The following is a 22,249-nucleotide window of genomic DNA, read 5'->3' as shown; positions in this document are numbered from 1 at the left end:
CATGTGAATTTAAATATCACCTAAAATGTAATAGTTTCCAAATCCATTTGTTGACTATTCACAGTTTAAAATATCATAAAGCCAAATACAGTGATATTTGTATGAGTGCAAATTGTTAAAAAATAAAATTATGCATGTTTAACTTGTTGGCAAAGTTAATGTCTAAATAATACATAGTGTACACTTAACAATCAGGTGTAATATCTCTGGCATGAAAGAGCCACTTAATGGAAAAAAGCTTTGATCTGCACAATAAATCAAAAGCAGTAAAACTGGCATGTGTGTGCTTATCAGTCACTCAGTCATGTCCAAATCTTTGTGACCCCATGGACTGTAGATGGCCAGGCTCCTCTGTCCATTGAATTCCCCGGGCAAGAATACTGGAGTGGGTTGCCATTCTGTTCTCCAGGGGATCTTCCCAACCCAGGGATTGAACCTGTCTCCCACACTGCAGGCAGATCTTTACCATCTGAGCTGCCAGGGAGGCCCATAAAATTGGTATAAACAAAGCTTATCTAAAAATGAAATTTCACGTTTCCAAAGTCAAATGATTGTCTAAAGCAAAAACGGTAGCCATGTCTTTTGGAATCCCAGCATAGATAATAAAAGTATGCATGTGTGCTCAAAAAAAAAAAAAAAAAAAAGCCACTTAAGAAATCGTGAATCAAAGTTTGGTTTAGTTTTACACTAGGAAGGACCATTTTCATTTTCTTAAGTAACATTTTCATTTTGTCTATAGGGCCTGTTCATAAAAGACTGACCTAAACCAAACCCTTCTCCCAAATATTCACATACTGAATACTGCCATCTTAACTGGTTTTAGAGTTTTTCACCTTTTGTTCTCCCCAGGGAATAGTGAATGCTTAAAAATGGATCCAAAGATACTTTTTTGTTCTGGTATTTTCTCCAGTGTTTATTCTCCTAAGCAGAAATTAAAGAGATTCTTTCCTTAAAGTTTAAAGGAAAGTTTCCCTTCCAGTTCAGCAATGGCACCCCACTCCAGTACTCTTGCCTGGAAAATCCCATGGATGGAGGAGCCTGGTAGGCTGCAGTCCATGGAGTTGCTAAGAGTCAGACACGACTGAGTGACTTCACTTTCACTTTTCACTTTCATGCATTGGAGAAGGAAATGGCAACCCACTCCGGTGTTCTTGCCTGGAGAATCCCAGGGACAGGGGAGCCTGGTGGGCTGCTGTCTATGGGGTCACACAGAGTCGGACACAACTGAAGTGACTTAGCATATGAGAAGAACTAAGAATTATTTTCCTTCATCCCAAGCTTATTTTCTGTATTCCTTTAGCAAACCCTCTCTAAAATTCTTTCCCCAAAAGCTTGTGTGCTTGCTTTTTTCCTTCTTTCCTTTATTACTTCTATTCCTTTCTTCTTTTTTTTTCCTCTTTTTTCCATTTTTTTACCTTTAACAATAAAAATTTTCAAACATACTAAGAAAAATAGAGACTAGTGAATACTTAATGAATACCATATGACCATCTCATAGGTCTAACTATTGTTAGTATTTTTATCATATTTATCATAATTTTTTTCCTGAGGTATTTTAAAGTAAATTATATAAATCATGACATTTTTTCAAAAGACTTTTTTATGTCACCATAACAACATTATTATACCTAACAAAATTAGCATATACTCTAATGTCATCATATACTCAGTGCATAATCGTGTGAGAATTTCTTCAGTTGTCCCCAAAATGTCTTTTTAGTTGATTTATTTAAACCAGATTCAGCCAAATAAATGCAGCAATAAAATTTAATTTACTGTGAAAGAATTTAAATGTAAGAAATAAACATTCTTTATGACTTAAAAATTTTTTAATTAAAAAAATTGTTACTTTTTTTTTAAAGCATGGAGCCAAATTAGTTTTGTATTTGTCAGAGTTGATACATAATCACAAAGATGAATTGACTGAAGAAGAACTAGACACAGCAGAACTGCTTATGAATGCTTTAAAATTATGTGGTCATAAGTGCATCCCTCCCAGTGCATCAACAAAATCAGACCTTATTAGAGTGATCAAAGAGGTAAGTCAGTGAAATGATAAGAAACAGTTTTCTTAGGAGATCCCATTGACTGTAACTAAAGAATGATTGAGAGATTTTTTTATTATAGAATACCACTGATGGTGAATTTCAAATGATAATTTTCTTATACTTTATATTGCTTTTTTAATATGAGAAAGCAAATAATCTTATTTTAAGGAGCATTTTATTCTCTTTGGTCATCCATATTCATTACCACTAGCTTTCAGGGAAGAAAAAGGTTTTAATAGTGACAAGCAAGTTGAATCATCAGCCTCAAGTTCTCAGTTCTTTAGTGAAAAAGCAAACTGAGGAAGCAAGCAGCTATGCAAACCCATTGGGTTTGGCAGCCCTAGTTAACTATTCCACCCTGATTTCTGTGACCCAAAGTGTGTGGAAACAAAGGGGAATTAGAACATTATTTAAGTAGGTGATTATTTTAATATTCTGGTCTCCAGGAGACAATTTTTTTTTCCTTTGTTAACTTGGTTTTAAATTTAGTTTGCTGGATTCTGTGCCAGTGTTAAATGATAAATAATAAGTTTTATATAGTATATTATTATCTAAATCTTTTAGGAACAAAGGAAATATGAAACTGAAGAAGGTGTGAATAAAGCCAACTGGCAGAAAACAGTTAATAATAATCAGCAAAGGTAGGATTTCACGTGTGCTAAAAGTTATGTCTTTTAGGAGCCCCATTATATTTTGCATATGCTTTTAGCTTTAATGTACCATGTTTTGATATACATTTAATGTTCCTATACATACGCTTAACTTACAGGCTTCTTGTCTGTTTAGTCTCTTTCAGCGTTTGGATTCAAAATCAAAGGATATATCTAAAATAGCTGCAGATATCACCCAGGCAGTGTCTCTTTCCCAAGGGATTGAGAGAAAAAAGGTGATCCAGCATATCAGAGGAATGTACAAAGTGGATCTGAGTGCCAGCAGACACTGGCAGGAGCTTATTCAACAACTGACGCATGACAGGTGGGCAATGTGGGAGGGCTTTCAGTGGTCTTGCACGAATGTTTTATATTGATGTTATTTTCACGCTAGAATAAAATTCATAATACTATCTCATTAGCTTAAATATTTCTGTTTAATAATTTGTAATTTATTTCCTCTTAAAGAATATACCTATGAGAATTTTTTTAATTCTTAGGAGGGAGAAAAAAATAATGAGAGAGAGAGACATTAGCTCTTCCAGAGAGTAATATCTGTTTATTGGCTTTCTTTTTAAAATATGATCTTTGCAAAAGAATAGGGAAATCACTGAAACAAGACAGTTGGGAAATACATCTTTTTCTAGTTAAGACTTCAGTAACACACTTAAAAAGATGCATCACAAATAGTGAAAAGAGGGAAATTAAAATATTATTCTCTGAATTTGGTTAACGTAACTGATTAGTATTATGACTTTGAGGAGCTATATACTAAAGCAAATTCCAGGTGAATGAATGAATTAAACTTAAAAAGTTTACAAAGCAGGAGAAAATAGAGTATTTATTAACTCTGATAGATAACCTCCTAAAATCAAACACAATTGAAGAAACTATAAAGAAGAAATTAATGGCTTTGAACTTTAATTTTTTTCCAGTGTATTTAACAAGCATAGCCACAACAAAACATCAAAACTTATTTTCAGCATGTATTTCAAAGTTAGTATTTTTATTATTTTAAAATCATAAAAGTTTGAAAATAAAAATTAAAATCCCAAATGTTTGAGCAAAAGACATGAATATATTCTTCACATAAGACAAGTAGAATTAATAAGCAGATGGGAAAATTGAATATTGCTAGGGGCTAATTTAGTTTTTTAAAATCTTTAGATACTATATTTTACCTTTTATGTTAAAATAAAAAGTTTTTTTAGGAACTCATCTCCACAGTAGTAATAAATACAGTATGATCTTTGCACTCAATATAATATTAGCCATTTAAAATGGTAATAATAAAAAGGCAGGATATAGGAATGTGTATATAAGAAAATATGTGTGTATATGAGTTATAACTGTAATTTTAAAAAATGAAAATCACTAACAGTATTTTGGTATGTTTGGGGTAGTAGAATTAAGGGTAATTTACTTCTTTTATCTATTTCTAAAAACTATTTCCTTTCATTTCAAATGTTAATTATTTTAAAACATTTTTAGAAATGTAATTGCTACAAAAATGAATAATTTTGTTTGTTACATTAGATAATAGGCAAAATGGGAAATGAAAAAAATTTATTTGGAAATTGATTTTTTTTCTTTAGTTGACTATACTAAGTCTAATATATCACAAAGCATATATAGTAGTCATGCTGTATCTTTTTAAAAATTTAATAGGTACAAGAAACTAGTAGCAGAGCTTGCCTTGAGGCAAGGAGACTGGACTCCAGAGCAGAGGGATACTTTTTTTTGTTGTTATTCTTTTGTACTGTGTGTATGCAGTGTGTTTGTGCTCGGTTGCTCAGTTGTGTCCAACTCTTTGCAACCCCATGGACTGCAGCCTTCCAGGCTCCTCTGTCCATGGGATTCTCCAGGCAAGAATACTGGAGTGGGTTGCCATTTCCTCCTCCAGGGGATCTTCCTGACCCAGGGATCGAACTTGAGTTGTCTGAGTCTCCTGCATTGGCAGGCAGATTCTTTACCACTGACCCACCTGGAAAGCCATGTGTGTGCATATCCCTGTCTAGTTATATAAATAGTTGGATTTTTCAATTGAGTGGATCAGTTTTGACTTATGTATTAAATTTTTACATAGTTTTTTTAAGTTATAAGTACTTCAAATTGCCACTTGAACCTTTCTTTCTACTTGTAGAGCAGTCTGGTATGACCCCATCTACTATCCAACTTCATGGCAGTTGGATCCAACAGAAGGGCCAAATCGAGAGAGGAGACGTTTACAGAGATGTTACTTAACTATTCCAAATAAGTATCTGCTTAGGGATCGACAGAAATCAGAAGGTAATAGGGACTTCTTGACTCTATATATAAATAGCAGATAACTGTGGTCATTACACAAAGATGATGTAATCTCTTTTCCTCAACAGATGTGGTCAAACCACCACTCTCTTACCTATTTGAAGACAAAAGTCATTCTTCTTTCTCTTCTACTGTAAAAGACAAAGCTGCAAGTGAGTCTATAAGGTAAATTTGAATCCGTAAGACATCTTCTCTTTTGTTGAATGTGTTAAAGACTTTAATAGTCTATTGCAGTGCTTATATGATACTTATTTTAGATAATGCAATGGTTTAAGAAAAGACCTGAATATGGCTCAAGAGAGGACAAAGTTGAATGCCCAAAATCCAAAGAGAACAGAGTTTTGATAGGGAGTTTTCACTGGACTTCAGTCTTAGTCTGCTATGTGAGGAAGATAAGTCGCACCTAACATGTCATAGCATTGTTGAGGATTGTGGGTCAGTATGGTAACTATTGATAGGACTGTCACTGTGGTTGTAGTGGAGGTTGTTATCAGGCCCGTTTTATAGATAAAAAACTGAGAGTCAAGATTAAGTGACTGGACTAAAGAATAGAACTTTTCTGACTCTGAATCCCCCTTTTCTCCTAGAATGCTCCATTTCTTTCCTGTGTTTGTTCAGAGGCATGAACCAATGTTTGCTTATGTACTGCAAAATATAAAATATTGAAGTCTCTTTTAAATAACTGAGTCCTTGTATTCTGTGTAGGGTGTAGGGATCATTCACCTTTTCTAAAAGTTGCCGTTATTTTCTCTGCTATTATAATGTCAGAAATGAGAAAATATTTTCATGTGGACTCTAACAAGACATTCTATGCTTTTGAAACTCTTGTCTGCTCTGCTGAAATCTTCTACTAGATAAAATAAAGCTTTTATTCTCTGAAATTGTTCAAAACATTTAATCATAGTAATTTTAAATATGTTTTGACAGAGTCAATCGAAGGTGTATCAGCGTTGCACCATCTAGAGAGACAACTGGTGAATTGTTATTAGGTAAGTTACATTTTGAAGATTTTTATACACATTCACTGCTCCTATTTTATTCTTAGATAATTTAAAACATTGTTTTGACAGACTGCCATTAAATGAGATAAACTGTCTCTAATATTGTATAGGTTATTTTGCCTTAACATTGTCTATAACGCATTGGACTCATGAATGTGAAGAAATGACAGTCTTATTTTTTGAAAAGCATATAAACAGCATCTTAATTTTTATAAAGTTAACTTTCTTCATGAGTATACATTTTTAAATTTGTTTTTTTTATTATGTATCAATTTTTAATTCTAAAGTAAAGAATCATTAGTATGTTTATATGCCTACTGTTTTAACGGATATCCCTATACATATGAAATATATCCACCTTGAGATTATTCTTAATTTATATTCTTCATTGTACTTCTGAGAGAAAGGCCAAGACTATCCGTGGATAGTTACATTTAGTGAGAAATTTTTTCCTCAAGACATGAAGAAAAAAAAAAAAAAAGACATGAAGGAATAGCATTAAACCACATAGTCTCTTTTTCCTTAAAGAACTGATTTGTATGCTGTGGGCCAGTTGTTCTCAAATCAGGGGCATCCAGATCACATGGAAACGTCTAAGAAAAATGAATTCTCAGGCCCTTGCCCAGAGCCACTGAATCTGAAACTCTGTGGATGGCATCCAGACATGACATTTTTATACACCCTGCAGTGATTCTGACACACCCTCAAATTAGAGAGTCACTGCAGTAGGCTAAAGCTCTAGAGCCTCAAAGCCCTAATGTGCAGAGTTTCAAGCTTGCCAGGGCTGAGCCCCACAGTCACTAGGATGGAGATGGTGCCCTTCTCTGAGCTGTTCATGCCAGGGCTCAGGGTGACCAGCATCCAGTGCAGAGCTCCAGGAGGTTCCCACCGTTTGCATACGTGATGTAGGGATGTGCATTACTAACAGCCTATCAAGCAGGAAAATTGGGGGGACTGTCTGAGCCCTGATGGAGCCATCAGAGGTCAGACAGTAAAAAATCTGCCTGCAACACAGAAGACGCGGGTTCGGCCCCTGAATTAGGAAGATCCTCTGGAGGAGGGAATGGCTACCCACTCCAGTATTCTTGCCTGGAGAATTCCATGGACAGAGAAACTTGGCACGCTACAGCCCATGGGGTCGCAAAGAGTCGAACATGACTGAGCGACTAACACGTTACTTTTCTGCCCTTTTGAGTGTTTAAGTCAGCAAAATAATTAAGGATTCCTCTTTTGCTAGAAAATTTAGTTCATAACTTGAATTCAGTTAATGTGTACAAAATAAAAGTAATATGCCAGTAACCTAAGAAAAATACTGGTAATAATAAACAGCCAACACTTTTTAGCACTAAGCACCACTGTTAATAAACATTTTACATATATTCTATATAATTCCCACAGTAACCCTGTGAAATAGAGTCTTCTCCCTACCCCATTCTTTTTATAAGGAAACTAAAGCACAGTGGGGTTAGGCAGCTTGCCCAGGATCTCATTGATGCTATTCAAAAATGAAAGTGAAAGTGAAGTTGCTCAGTCATGTCCAACTCTGTGACCCCGTGGACCGTAGCCCACCAGGCTCCTCCGTCCATGGGATTCTCCAGGCAAGAATACTGGAGTGGGTTGCCATTTCCTTCTCCAGGGGATCTTCCTTACCCAGGGATCAAACCCAGGTCTCCCACATTGCAGGCAGACACTTTAACCTCTGAGCCATACTTACTGAGTATTAAGAACTCCTGGGTTCTGGGATTCAAATTCGGTCCAGTTGACTCCAGAGGTGCTTTTAACTGTATAAGATAATAGCGCACAGATGTTTATAAACTCCCAACCAATTATTTTCTGCAGGTAAATGTGGAATGTATTTTGTGGAAGATAACGCTTCTGATACAGTTGAGTGTTCTGTGAGTAGCGGTTTAAATTTGCGTTTATATGAATCTAGACAAATTCCCACATGTATAAGTTTAATACAGCGAGAAAGCAGGTAGAACTGTTAAGAGTTCATTTCTTGTCACACTCTGTGTAAATTTGTCTGAATTCCAGTTTTTAAGATAATTTTAAAAAGAAGACCATAAGAAGACCATGCCATCCCCTCTGACTCATGTTCTGAGTTTCATAGCAGCAAGTATTATGGGTCAGATTCTGAAGCATTCGTATTATTTCAGTTTATGTCCATTCTTTCTCACCACTATCCTCTGTAGCATCAAACTTCTTGCTACTCCCTGTTTATTGTCACATACATTTGCCTTCAAAAAGAAAGAAAAATATTGTCTGATTTAGTAACTTAAGTAATCCTAATGTTCACTTAGCTTAGTAGTCATTAATTTTTATTCTTCTGGAAATACTTATATTAATCTGAAAATAACAAAAAGGACTCAATTCAAATTTTGGTACAGTAAACATTTTATTTGTTTGAATTCATTTACATGCCATTAAAATACTGCTTTGAGAGTCCTGTAACAGGAGAAATAAGGCTGTTTGTTTCAGAAGTTCTAAAGCCAGGAATTCATAAGGATGCATTTAAATAAGATTATGTACTGGTTAGTACATATTTGATTCAAAGAAATTAGGGAGTTAAAACATAAAATATTATTGTAAAGTAAATCATGTTAAAAAAATCATTAAAGTATTTCATGTAATCCCCCAAAATTGAATAGGCATTATTTTGTGATTTACATAGCAATTACTACAGTATTTATCCCAACTAACAAAAGTATAGTTATGTTATTTTTAAAGATATATCTTTTTAGAACAAAAGAGCTTAATAGTTGATACATGAATCAGCTTTTTTTCTGGATGGGTCCAAAAGATGACCTTTCCCACCTAAATGGAAGCTCTAAAAAGACCCTTGCTTTTTAATAATTGAAGGATCCTTCCTTTCTCTGTACTTTTGTAGCATTTGTGCTTATTTCCTGTGTGACATTTGCTGTCTTGCCTTTCCAAAACATGTGCAAATATCCTGTGCCCCCTTTTTATCATGTATAGATTTATTTCATGCAGAGCACTTAGCAAGCACCTTGCCTGTAGATGCTTAATTAATGTTTATTAAATTGAAAGTATGTTACATGTTGAAGCTAAACAGGGATGAATTTGGTTTTAAGAATGAGAATATTACCTTTTCATTAAAACATTTTGCTTTCCTTGTAATATATTTCCTCCCTCTATTTCTAAAAATTATTTGGGACACAGTAAGACACACATAGAGCAGACCAAAGTGTCACTTCCTCCTTACTGCTGTTTTTCAAATTTCTTTTTATTTTTGACTCCTAGAGATTTCATTTTCCCTTACTTTCTTTTTTTTTTTTTTCCCTTACTTTCTTGCAAGCTCAGCTATACGTTTAAAAGAATATTTGCTTACTAAAATCAGTCTGAAAAGTCTGCATACTTTATGATTCCAACCATATGACTTTCTGGGAAAAGGAAAACAGTAGAGGCAACAACAAGATCAGCAGCTGCTGGGTGGAGCAGAAGGGAATCTCACAGCAGTGAGACTGTTCTGTATGATACTGTAATGTGGACACATGTCATTAAACATTTGTCAAAACCCATTTGACCTACACAACACCAAGGTTAAACTATGGGCTTTAGTTAAGAATAATCTATTCAATAGTGGCTCATCAGTTGTAACACATGTACTACATGAGTACAAGATGTTCACCGTAGTGAAACTGAGTGCAGAAAAGCTATATGTGGGAACTCCATACTATCTGCTCAGTTTTATAAACACAAAACTTCTCTGGAAAATCCAGCCTATTAATAAAGTTTAAATGAAGTTTATTAACTCAGTTTTTTTTTAGATTTTATCCAGCATTTTGAAGTGTTTAGTAGCAGGAGGATTTTTAGAGAATCTTATCTGCCACTTTGCCACAGAAGGAAGGCTTTATATTTCATTTTGATAGTGTTTTAAAATATAAAATTAAAATGATTCTATTTCATGTAGAGCAAATGTTTTCATGTTATTTCCTTTGACTTTAGAGCCTTCAAGGAGAATTGGAACCAGCATCATTTTCCTGGACATATGAAGAAATTAAAGAAGTTCACAAGCGTTGGTGGCAATTGAGGGATAATGCTGTAGAAATATTTTTAACAAATGGCAGAACACTCCTGTTAGCATTTGATAACACCAAGGTAAATTTGCCTATATTGATAGATATACTTTTTCAAAAAGATCATAGAATCAGTTTAATTACACTCATACTGACTAAATGAAGTTTTAACTTACTTAAACTTTAACTATTTCTGAAGTCAAATGAAAATTACCCTATTTCTTAGTACTAATTAAAGTAAATCTTTGGTTATGTTAGGACTATTTTTGTCCTCCAAAACTGTATTAAATTTTTATTCCCCAGAGTGACTGTATCTGTAATAAGTAAATAAATGAATGTATAACCAACCTGAAGTAGTTTAACCTTGATAGTAGATTTCATTTTTGACAAACCCTTTCTTGACTGCCACATTGCTTCAGCTACTGTGTGTCTGCTTCTCTTGATAGAAAACCTCTTGGAAGAAATTGTGTATGCTTGCTGCTTCCAGTTCCTCTCCTCAGATTCTCTTTTGATATATGCTCCAGTCAGATTTTTTCCTCACCACCCCACCTGTAACCTCTGGTCAGCATCACCAGTGACCTGGATGTTGCTAAACCCTACAGTTGTGTTTCTTAGTCTTCATCTTACTTGACTTAGCAGCAGCATTTGACACAGCTGATTATTCTTTCTGTAAAGAAAGTGGGGGGAAAACCTTCCTCACTGGACTTCTGCATTAAAGTCTAATTGGCATCTCAAATTTAACATGGACAAAACTGAACTTCTAATTTTCCCCCTAAAATCTCCCGTTTTCCCCAGCTCCATAAATGGCAACTCCAGCCTTTCTGCTTGGCCAGTTCAAAAACCTTGGGGTTATCCTTGACTCCTCTTATTCTGTCATCCCACTTATTCTGACTCCTCTTAATCATGTACTCTTATCAGTAAATTCAGTTGGTTCGCCCCTCAAACCATACCCAGAATCTGAGTGTTTCCACTGCTGCCATCCTGGTCTAAGCCACTGTCAACTCTTGCATAAATCATTGCACTAGCCTCCTCACTGGCCTCACTGCTTCCACACTCCTCCTTCTTTCAGACTGCTCTCAACACAGCAGTTAAAATGGGTCAGATCGTGCCATTCCTCTCCTCAGAGGCCTCTGACCACTTTCTTTGTCACTCCATTAAAAGCCAGGACCTTACAGTGTTGAATAATCTTCAGATCAGATCAGATCAGTCGCTCAGTTGTGTCCGACTCTTTGCGACCCCATGAATCGCAGCATGCCAGGCCTCCCTGTCCATCACAAACTCCCGGAGTTCACTCAGACTCACGTCCATCGAGTCAGTGATGCCATCCAGCCATCTTATCCTCTGTCGTCCCCTTCTTCTCCTGCCCCCAATCCCTCCCAGCATCAGAGTCTTTTCCAATGAGTCAACTCTTCGCATGAGGTGGCTAAAGTATTGGAATTTCAGCTTTAGCATCATTCCTTCCAAAGAACACCCAGGGCTGATGTCCTTTAGAATGGACTGGTTGGATCTCCTTGCAGTCCAAGGGACTCTCAGGAGTCTTCTCCAACACCACAGTTCAAAAGCAGTTCTTTGGCGCTCAGCCTTCTTCACAGTCCAACTCTCACATCCAAACATGACCACAGGAAAAACCATAGCCTTGACTAGACGAACCTTTGTTGGCAAAGTAATGTCTCTGCTTTTGAATATGCTATCTAGGTTGGTCATAACTTTCCTTCCAAGGAGTGAGCGTCTTTTAATTTCCTGGCTGCAGTCACCATCTGCAGTGATTTTGGAGCCCAAAAAAATAGTCTGACACTGTTTCCACTGTTTCCCCATCTATTTGCCATGAAGTGATGGGACCGGATGCCATGATCTTTGTTTTCTGAATGTTGAGCTTTAAGCCAACTTTTTCACTGTCCACTTTCACTTTCGTCAAGAGGCTTTTTAGTTCTTCTTCACTTTCTGCCGTAAGGGTGGTGTCATCTGCATATCTGAGGTTATTGATATTTCTCCCGACAATCTTGATTCCAGCTTGTGTTTCTTCCAGTCCAGCGTTTCTCATGATGTACTTTGCATAGAAGTTAAATAAGCAGGGTGACAATATACAGCCTTGACGTACTCCTTTTCCTATTTGGAACCACTCTGTTGTTCCATGTCCAGTTCTAACTGTTGCTTTCTGACCTGCATACAGATTTCTCAAGAGGCAGATCAGGTGGTCTGGTATTCCCATCTCTTTCAGAATTTTCCACAGTTTATTGTGATCCACACAGTCAAAGGCTTTGGCGTAGTCAATAAAGCAGAAATAGATGTTTTTTTGGAACTCTCTTGCTGTTTCCATGATCCAGTGGATGTTGGCAATTTGATCTCTGGTTCCTCTGCCTTTTCTAAAACCAGCTTGAACATCAGGAAGTTCACGGTTCACGTATTGCTGAAGCCTGTCTTGGAGAATTTTGAGCATTACTTTACTAGCGTGTGAGATGAGTGTAATTGTGCGGTAGTTTGAGCATTCTTTGGCATTGCCTTTCTTTGGGATTGGAATGAAATCTGACCTTTTCCAGTCTTGTGGCCACTGCTGAGTTTTCCAAATTTGCTGGCATATTGAGTGCAGCACTTTCACAGCATCATCTTTCAGGATTTGGAATAGCTCAACTGGAATTCCATCACCTCCACTAGCTTTGTTCGTAGTGATGCTTTCTAAGGCCCACTTGACTTCACATTCCAGGATGTCTGGCTCTAGATGAGTGATCACACCATCGTGATTATCTGGGTCGTGAAGATCTTTTTTGTACAGTTCTTCTGTGTATTCTTGCCACCTCTTCTTAATATCTTCTGCTTCTGTTAGGTCCATACCATTTCTGTCCTTTATTGAGCCCATCTTTGCATGAAATGTTCCTTTGGTATCTCTGATTTTCTTGAATAGATCTCTAGTCTTTCCCATTCTGTTGTTTTCCTCTATTTCTTTGCATTATCACTGAAGAAGGCTTTCTTATCTCTTCTTGCTATTCTTTGGAACTCTGCATTCAGATGCTTATATCTTTCCTTTGCTCCTTTGCTTTTCGCTTCTCTTCTTTTCACAACTATTTGTAAGGCCTCCCCAGACAGCCATTTTGCTTTTTTGCATTTCTTTTCCATGGGGATGGTCTTGATCCCTGTCTCCTGTACAATGTCACGAACCTCATTCCATAGTTCATCAGGCACTCTGTCTATCAGATCTAGGCCCTTAAATCTATTTCTCACTTCCACTGTATACTCATAAGGGATTTGATTTAGGTCATACCTGAATGGTCTAGTGGTTTTCCCTACTTTCTTCAATTTAAGTCTGAATTTGGCAATAAGGAGTTCATGGTCTGAGCCACAGTCAGCTCTGGTCTTGTTTTTGCTGACTGTATAGAGCTTCTCCATCTTTGGCTGCAAAGAATATAATCAATCTGTTTTCAGTGTTGACCATCTGGTGATGTCCATGTGTAGAGTCTTCTCTTGTGTTGTTGGAAGAGGGTGTTTGCTATGACCAGTGCATTTTCTTGGCAAAACTCTATTAGCCTTTGCCCTGCTTCATTCCGTATTCCAAGGCCAAATTTGCCTGTTATTCCAGGTGTTTCTTGACTTCCTACTTTTGCATTCCAGTCCCCTATAATGAAAAGGACATCTTTTTTGGGTGTTAGTTCTAAAAGGTCTTGTAGGTCTTCATAGAACCGTTCACCTTCAGCTTCTTCAGTGTTACAGGTTGGGGCATAGACTTGGATTACTGTGATATTGAATGGTTTGCCTTGGAAACAAACAGAGATCATTCTGTCATTTTTGAGATTGCATCCAAGTACTGCATTTTGGACTCTTTTGTTGACCATGATGGCTACTCCATTTCTTCTGAGGGATTCCTGCCCACAGTAGTAGATATAATGGTCATCTGAGTTAAATTCACCCATTCCAGTCCATTTGAGTTCGCTGATTCCTAGAATGTCAACATTCACTCTTGTCATCTCTTGTTTGACCAGTTCCAATTTGCCTTGATTCATGGACCTGACATTCCAGGTTCCTATGCAATATTGTTCTTTACAGCGTCGGACCTTGCTTCTATCACCAGTCACCTCCACAGCTGGGTATTGTTTTTGCTTTGGCTCCATCCCTTCATTCTTTCTGGAGTTATTTCTCCACTGATCTCCAGTAGCATATTGGACACCTACTGACCTGGGGAGTTTCTCTTTCAGTATCCTATCATTTTGCCTTTTCATACTGTTCATGGAGTTCTCAAGGCAAGAATACTGAAGTGGTTTGCCATTCCCTTCTCCAGTGGACCACATTCTGTCAGATCTCTCCATCATGACCCGCCCATCTTGGCTTGCCCCACAGGCATGGCTTAGTTTCACTGAGTTAGACAAGGCTGTGGTCCTAGTGTGATTAGATTGACTAGTTTTCTGTGAGTATGGTTTCAGTGTGTCTGCCCTTTGATGCCCTCTTGCAACACCTACCATCTTACTTGGGTTTCTCTTACCTTGGGCGTGGGGTGTCTCTTCACGGCTGCTCCAGCAAAGCGCAGCCATTGCTCCGTACCTTGGACGAGGGGTATCTCCTCACCGCCGCCCTTCCTGACCTTCAACATGGGATAGCTCCTCTAGGAATAACTTAGCACTTCCTTATTCTTTCTGACCCTATCTTCTACTGTTCTATCCTTCACTCTCTCTAGTCCATCTGTGGAGAATTCCTTTTCCTTGACTATAGCAGTCACACTGATGCCTGAAAACCTCTGTACTTAGAGCTCCCTAAAATGCCACCTAGAATGCTTTTCCTCTTAGAAATCTACATGACTCACACCCTTACTTTTTTCAGGTTCCCCGATCAAATGTCCTCTTATCAGAGAGAGTTCCCTGATTGTGTATTTAAAACAGCAACCCCTTTCTCACTCCTACTCCCAGGAATCCCTTTGTTTCCTTGACTTTCCTCTCTTTTCTCTAGAGCACTTCATAGACCCCAACAGTGTCTGCCCAACAGAATGTAAAGACTGTTTTGTTAAGTGCTACAGCTCTAGCATCTTGAGCATACTGGTATATAGGTGCTCAGTCGATATTTGTTGAATGAATAAATGTTTCCTTTTCCTTGCAGAGTTTAGTATGCAAACTGTCATAAGTTCTCCCCCACCAACCTTAGCTTCAGCATCTGGCAACCTTCAGATTTAGGCTGTAGGTTTAGATTTTTATTTTTGCCTTGAACTGATTCATTTTTATTTTTGATTCTGATTAAAAAAAAATAGCATAGAAGTTGCCATCTTAACCATTTTCATGCATGCAGTTTAGTACTGTTAAGTATATTCACATTGTTGTGAAACAGTCCTCCAGGTTTAGGTTCTTAAAAACCCTGTGATGTTATGCCTGTTCAATAACTAATCTCATTCTTCTCATTCACTTTTAGTCTCATCCCTAATTATCCACATCTTTGGCTCATCTTCCTATGCCTGAAGCATATACACATTTAAGAGGGGTAATTCAGATTTGTTTTTCGAAAGGCCTGGTTCCTCTATTTTTTTCCATTTATTACCAATTATCATTTAATTACATTAGAAGAAATCAGAACACCCTTTTTCTGTGACAGCATTTTTCTGAATCTCTTTAAAAAAAGAGTTCATATATTAGTTTTCCATCAGTAGTGAAAATGAGGTATCCTGTTTTTATGTAGGATATTTTATTTCATTCTCAGGAAATAAATCTTCCTATCCCCATATTACAGTATGGGAACTATAGCACAAAGGGTTTAAGCAAGAAAAAAGACCTGGTCTGTCTAATTCAGAAAACCGTGCTCTTTCTACTACAGCGTGTTTCATGTATATAGATGAAGACTCTTCATTTTCTTTTACTGATTTTTTTCCCTTAGGGTCTGTATGTAAGTGATTTTTCTGAACAGACTTCTTAGTCTCTTACTGATTTCTCCAGCTGCAAAACATAGTGGTTAAGAGCCAAAAGTAAATGAGTGTAACAGAACAGAGACAGATTCAAATAGGAGGGGACTAAACTAGTGGTATGAATGGGGAGAGAGCAGGCAGAGGGGATCACAAAGTGCAAACTACTATGTAGGAAATAAACCATAAGGATATACTGTACAGCACAAGGACTGTAGTCAGTATTTCATAACATTTAAATGGAGTGTAATTTATAAAAATATTGAATCACTGTGTTGTACACCTGAAGCTAATATAATATTGTAAATCAACTGTACTTCAATAAATAAATATATACAGCACAACCTTTAGAGGAAGACCTAGATTTTAACCTTAATTCCCCACCAGTCAGTGTTATTGGGCAAAAAGTGTTTTCTTGAAGGACTTGAGATTAGTAACATGCCTATGATATCATGGATTCTTTGGAGGAAAGTGTCAAGACTAAAAATAAAATCTGGGCTGTTTTTTTCTCCTTCTGTTCTAGGTTCGCGATGATGTATACCACAGTATACTAACAAATAACCTCCCTAATCTTCTGGAATATGGCAATATCACCGCTCTGACAAATTTGTGGTATACTGGGCAAATTACTAATTTTGAGTATTTGACTCACCTAAACAAACATGCCGGCCGATCTTTCAATGATCTCATGCAGTATCCAGTGTTCCCATTCATACTGGCAGACTATGTTAGTGAGACCCTTGACCTCAGCGACCCATCAGTCTACAGGTAACTGAAAACATCATCACCTATTGGCTTTGTCAGTGTGCTGAATTTATGTCATTAAAGTTCTTCTCATGAAAATTTTCAAACGTGCAAAAAACAGAATGAATGTGTAATAAACCCCCATATGGTTATCACCCCAGCTCAATAATTATGAAAATTTTTGCCAAACTTGCATCATCTTTTTTTCCTTAAGACAAATCACACACATTTATGTCACTCGTATGTTCTATAGTATACATCTCTTAAGAAAAAAGTAAAACATTTTGTTACATAACTTCAGTGCCATTATCATATCAAAGAAAATAAAAACAGTTAATTTCATGGTGTCATCTAATATCCAGCCTATTTTTAAATGTCCCCTGATTATATAAAAGATGTCTTTTTATAGTTGATTTGTTTGAATCAGGCTCAGTATCATCTTTGGTTGCTTTGTCTCTAAAGACATAAATCTTATAACAGCCCTTATTTTTATGTATGTATTTTTCTTCTTATTCCTAACATTGGCTTATTTAAGGAAAAAAAGGTCATTTATCTTGTAGAATGTCCCCCGTTCCACATTAGCATTTAGCTTTTGTCCTCTAGCCACTGTATTTCCTAGGGACTGGAAATTACTTCTAAAGGCTTGCTTAGACTCAGGTTCAACTTTTTTTTAAGCAAGAACTCTCTAGAGGTGGTGGTGTGAACTATCAGGAGGCATGTGATATGCCACTGTTAAGGATGCTCAGGCTGATCTGTGGGTTCAGCCTCCCATTGAACTTGTTTGTTTCATTGATGATGATTTCTTGAGTCTGTGATTTCACTGGGGGTTACCGAATGGTGATTTCCTATTTTCTCATTTCTTGTACATTTTTTAGAAGAAAGCACATAAGATGAGCCTGGGACATTTTGTTGTTTCACAGAGCAAGAAAATTAATACAGTCTTGTCAAAAGAGTGGGAGCCATATTTGCACACCATGTTCACTGCAGCTTTATTCACATAGCCAAGAGGTGGAGGCAGCCCAGGTGCCTGTCTGTGGGTAAATAGTTGTGGAAAATTTGGTACATATGTAATATGGAACATTATTTAACATTAAGAAGGAGGGAAGTCCTGTCACAGGGAAGAACTTTGGGGATAGTGTGCTAAATGGAATAAGTCAGCCACAAGAAAACAAACACCATGTGATTCCACTTACATAGGTTGTTTAGGGTAGTCAGACTCAGAGAGTTAAATGGTGTTTGTTGGGGGGTGGGGGAGGAGGGCAGATGGGGACATGGGGAGTTGTTGCTCAGTAGGTGTAGAGTTTCAGTTTTACAAAGTGAGAAAGCTTTAAAGATCTATTGCACAACAGTGTGAATTAGTTAATACTACTGATCTAGGTACTGGAGGGTGGCTACGATGGTAAGTTCAGTGATGTGTGTTGTTTTTACTATAATTATAAAAAAATAAAGGACTTAGGAGCCAACTTGAAGTGGCTCTCACTGCCAAAGATAGGACAATCAGAGCATCAAAAAGTATAAAGACCATAACTAATTGAAACACATTTAAATAAAAAGAAAATACTTAAGTTAATAATGATACTCTTTAAAGGCCCCCAAAACAAAGCAAAACTAAACTCATTGGTTGCTGCTGGATGGGGCAACAATTCTCTACTTTTGAGATTTGACCGCTAAGGAAAAGAATTAAGCTTTTATCCTGCCTTTCCTGAAAGGGTTGCATTTTAGAGTAACCAAATAGCCATAGTTGATGAGGGACTATTCTGTTTCTTTAGTTTTCAATAACATTGTCTATTATCAAAAAGTCAAGAAATAGCAACTCCTGGCAAGGACGTGGAGAAAAGAGATCCTTTGCACTCACTGTTCCTGGGAATGTAAACTGGTGCAACCACTGTGGAAAACATTATGGAGGTTCCTCAAATATTAAAAATAAAACTGTCCTATGATCCAGCCATTCTACTTCTGGATATTTAATCCAGAGAAAATTAAAACCCTAACTTGAAAAGATATCTGCACCCTCATGTTCACTGCAGCATTATTTATAGTGGCCAAGATACAGAGACAACCTAAGTGTTCATCTGTGAATGAGCAGATAAAGAAAATGCAACACAGACACACACACACACACAAGAATACTATTTAGTGTTAAAAAAAAAAAAAACAAGAATGAAATCCTGTGACAACATGAATGGCCCCTGAGGGCATTATGCTAAGTGAAAAAGTCAGACAAAGACAAATACCATACAGATAAGTAAGGAGAAAAGGAAAGATATTCCCATTTGAATGCAGAGTTCCAGAGAATAGCAAGGAGAGATAAGAAAGCCTTCCTCAGTGATCAGTGCAAAAGAAATAGAGGAAAACAACAGAATGGAGAGATCTCTTCAAGAAAATTAGAGATACCAAGGGAACATTTCATGCAAAGATGGGCTCAAAAAGGACAGAAATGGTATGGACCTACCAGAAGCAGAAGATATTAAGAAGAGGTGGCAAGAATACACAGAAGAACTATACAAAAAAGATCTTCACGACCCAGATAATCACGATGGTATGATTACTCACCTAGAGCCAGACATCCTGGAATGTGAAGTCAAGTGGGCCTTATGAAGCATCACTACAAACAAAGCTAGTGGAGGTGATGGAATTCCAGTTGAGCTATTCCAAATCCTAAAAGATGATGCTGTGAAAGTACTGCACTCAATATGCCAGCAAATTTGGAAAACTCAGCAGTGGCCACAAGACTGGAAAAGGTCAGTTTTCATTCCAATCCCAAAGAAAGGCAATGCCAAAGAATGCTCAAACTACCGCACAACTGCACTCATCTCACACACTGGCAAAGTAATGCTCAAAATTCTCCAAGCCAGGCTTCAATAGTACATGAATCATGAACTTCCAGATGTTCAAGCTAGTTTTAGACAAGGCAGAGGAACCAGAGATCAAATTGCCAACATCCGTTGGATTATCAAAAAAGCAAGAGAGTTCTAGAAAAGCATCTACTTCTGCTTGATTGACTATGCCAAAGCCTTTGACTGTGTGGATCACCAAAAACTGTGGAAAATTCTGAAAGAGATGGGAATACCAGACCACCTGACCTGCCTCTTGAGAAATTTGTATGCAGGTCAGGAAGCAACAGTTAGAACTGGACATGGAACTACAGACTGGTTCCAAATAGGAAAAGGAGTACATCAAGGCTGTATATTGTCACCCTGCTTATTTAACTTCTATGCAAAGTACATCATGAGAAACACTGGGCTGGAAGAAGCATATGCTGGAATCAAGATTGTTGGGAGAAATATCAATAACCTCAGATATGCAGATGACACCACCCTTATGGCAGAAAGCAAAGAATTAAAGATCTTCTTGGTGAAAGTCAAAGAGGAGAGTGAAAAAGTTGGCTTAAAGCTCAACATTCAGAAAACTAAGATCATGGCATCTGGTCCCATCATTTCGTTGGCAAATAGATGGGGAAACAGTGAGAGACTTTATTTTGGGGGGCTCCAAAATCACTGCAGATGGTGACTGTAGCCATGAAATTAAAAGATGCTTACTCCTTGGAAGAAAAATTATGACAAACCTAGACAGCATATTAAAAAGCAGAGACTTTACTTTGCCAACAAAGGTCTGTCTAATCAGGGCTATGGTTTTTCCAGTAGTCATGTGTGGATGGGAGAGTTGGACTCTAAAGAAAGCTGAGCACTGAAGAATTGATGCTTTTGAACTGTGGTATTGGAGAAGACTCTTGAGAGTCCCTTGGAGTGCAAGGAGATCCAACCAGTCCATCCCTGAAGGAAATCAGTCCTGAGTGTTCATTGGAAGGACTGATGTTGAAGCTGAAATTCCAATACTTTAGCCACCCAATGCAAAGAACTGACTCATTTGAAAAGACCCTGATGCTGGAAAAGATTGAAGGCGGGAGGAGAAGGGGACAACAGAGGATGAGATTGTTGGATGGCATCACCGACTCAATGGACATGAGTTTGGATAAACTCCGGGAGTTGGTGATGGACAGGGAGGCCTGGCATGCTACAGTCCATGGGGTCACAAAGAGTTGGATATGACTGAGCAACTGAACTGAAGTGTGATCTCACTTATATATGAACTCTAAAAGTGAAAACAAAACACACAAAACAAAAAGCTAATCTCACTGATACAGAGGACAGATTGTAGGTTTCCAGAAGCATTGGGGGGTGGGAGGTGGGAGGAGTTGTGGCAAGATGGGTGAAGGGAGTCAAATGGTACAAACTTCTTGTTATGAAATAAACAAGTTATGGGGATGTGATGTAGAGCATGGTGACTATAGTTAATAATATGCCAAGAGAGTAAATCTTAAAAGTTCTCTAACACAGCACAAAAATTTTGTAAGTATATATGGTGGCACATGTTTACCAGACTTATTGTGATGATCATTTTGTAATTTTGAATATAGAGATATTGAATCATTATGTTGGATACCTGAAACCAATATAGTGTTATATGTCAATTACACTTCTCTTAGTTTAAAATTCTCTTAGTTTAAAAAAAAGTTGACTGCAAATATACTACTTAGTATATTAAAATATTTTAATTATAACTTCAAGAAATCATATTCAGTTTAATGTATTTGTCAATTTAAAAAGAGCAGATGGCACATTATTTCTCTTTTAGACATTTTTATACACTGCTAATGTACATTTAAATTTATACACTACTGATATAAAGAGATGCAGTCTTTCGGAAAGACAGTTTGACTGTATATAACCAAAGAACTCTTCAGAAATTGCATACTCTGTTTCAGCAATTTAACTTCTAGGACTTTTTTCTTAGGAAATATTTTCTTAGAGTATTTTCTTAGGAAATACTTTAGGATATGTGCTTGACCAGAAGGGTTACACCTGGAAGCGAGCTTCATGAGTGCAGGAGCCAGTTCATTGCTGATAACAGTGCCTGGCGCTACAAGCAAATACTTAGCCATAAGGTAGTCCTCACATCATTGTTTAAAGTAACTGAAATTTAGAATCAACCTAAATGTACAACACTGGGTTTGAGTATATTGTTCTATATTGTAGTCATTAAAAATGATACTGTAGAATTATGGGGGGGTTCTTTTTATTTTAAAGTGATATACATACACAAATAAGGAGGAAAACATACCTTTGCAGATATGTTGTAGTGATATATTGTGGTTGATTTTTGGTTTATTCTGTTTGCCTCATCAATAACTTCTGATTTTCCATCCACAACATTACTTGTGTTCACAAAGAACTATTTATACTCTTTAGAAAAAATTGCATGCCAGGATCATGATTTCTTCTATATTGAGATGTGACTTTTTATCTATTCTATTGATATAAAACTGTTTTTGCTTTTTAACAAAGTTTTTAGGATTGTGAAAGTTTCAAAAATGAAATTAATGTGTTTGCTAATTGCTAATTTTAATATCCCTATGAAATAATTTTCCTCCAAAATAGATATATCCACCCTGGCTAAGCAGACCTGGTTTGGCATACTGAAATGTGAGCAAATCTTCATGTTGATCTAGTTGTGGCACCAGATGTTGAAACTCCAGGTGGCTCCATCCCAGTGCCAGACCAGAGGGCACCTCAGCCAGAGGAGCATGTCCATCTTT

The 22,249-nt window shown here is 37.1% G+C and overlaps 1 protein-coding gene across 7 annotated transcripts in view; it reads left to right on the top strand.

Annotated features, from left to right (window-relative positions):
* LYST (lysosomal trafficking regulator) overlaps positions 1-22,249 on the top strand; it is a 175,453-nt gene that overhangs the window by 116,325 nt on the left and 36,879 nt on the right. For 6 of the 7 annotated variants that reach the window (XM_044942047.1, XM_025284538.2, XM_025284539.2 and 3 more), the window contains 9 exons: positions 1,863-2,039; positions 2,613-2,689; positions 2,835-3,023; positions 4,842-4,987; positions 5,074-5,170; positions 5,933-5,994; positions 7,846-7,901; positions 9,973-10,125; positions 16,433-16,677. In XM_044942047.1, coding sequence (XP_044797982.1) covers positions 1,863-2,039; positions 2,613-2,689; positions 2,835-3,023; positions 4,842-4,987; positions 5,074-5,170; positions 5,933-5,994; positions 7,846-7,901; positions 9,973-10,125; positions 16,433-16,677 — 1,202 coding nt within the window. The remainder of the gene's footprint in view (positions 1-1,862; positions 2,040-2,612; positions 2,690-2,834; positions 3,024-4,841; positions 4,988-5,073; positions 5,171-5,932; positions 5,995-7,845; positions 7,902-9,972; positions 10,126-16,432; positions 16,678-22,249) is intronic. The other variant, XM_044942046.1, reaches the window with a different exon arrangement.

Source organism: Bubalus bubalis, chromosome 4, assembly GCF_019923935.1.
Source record: "Bubalus bubalis isolate 160015118507 breed Murrah chromosome 4, NDDB_SH_1, whole genome shotgun sequence".
Classification (NCBI taxonomy): Eukaryota; Metazoa; Chordata; class Mammalia; order Artiodactyla; family Bovidae; genus Bubalus; species Bubalus bubalis.
This window is presented reverse-complemented; position numbering and strand designations above follow the sequence as displayed.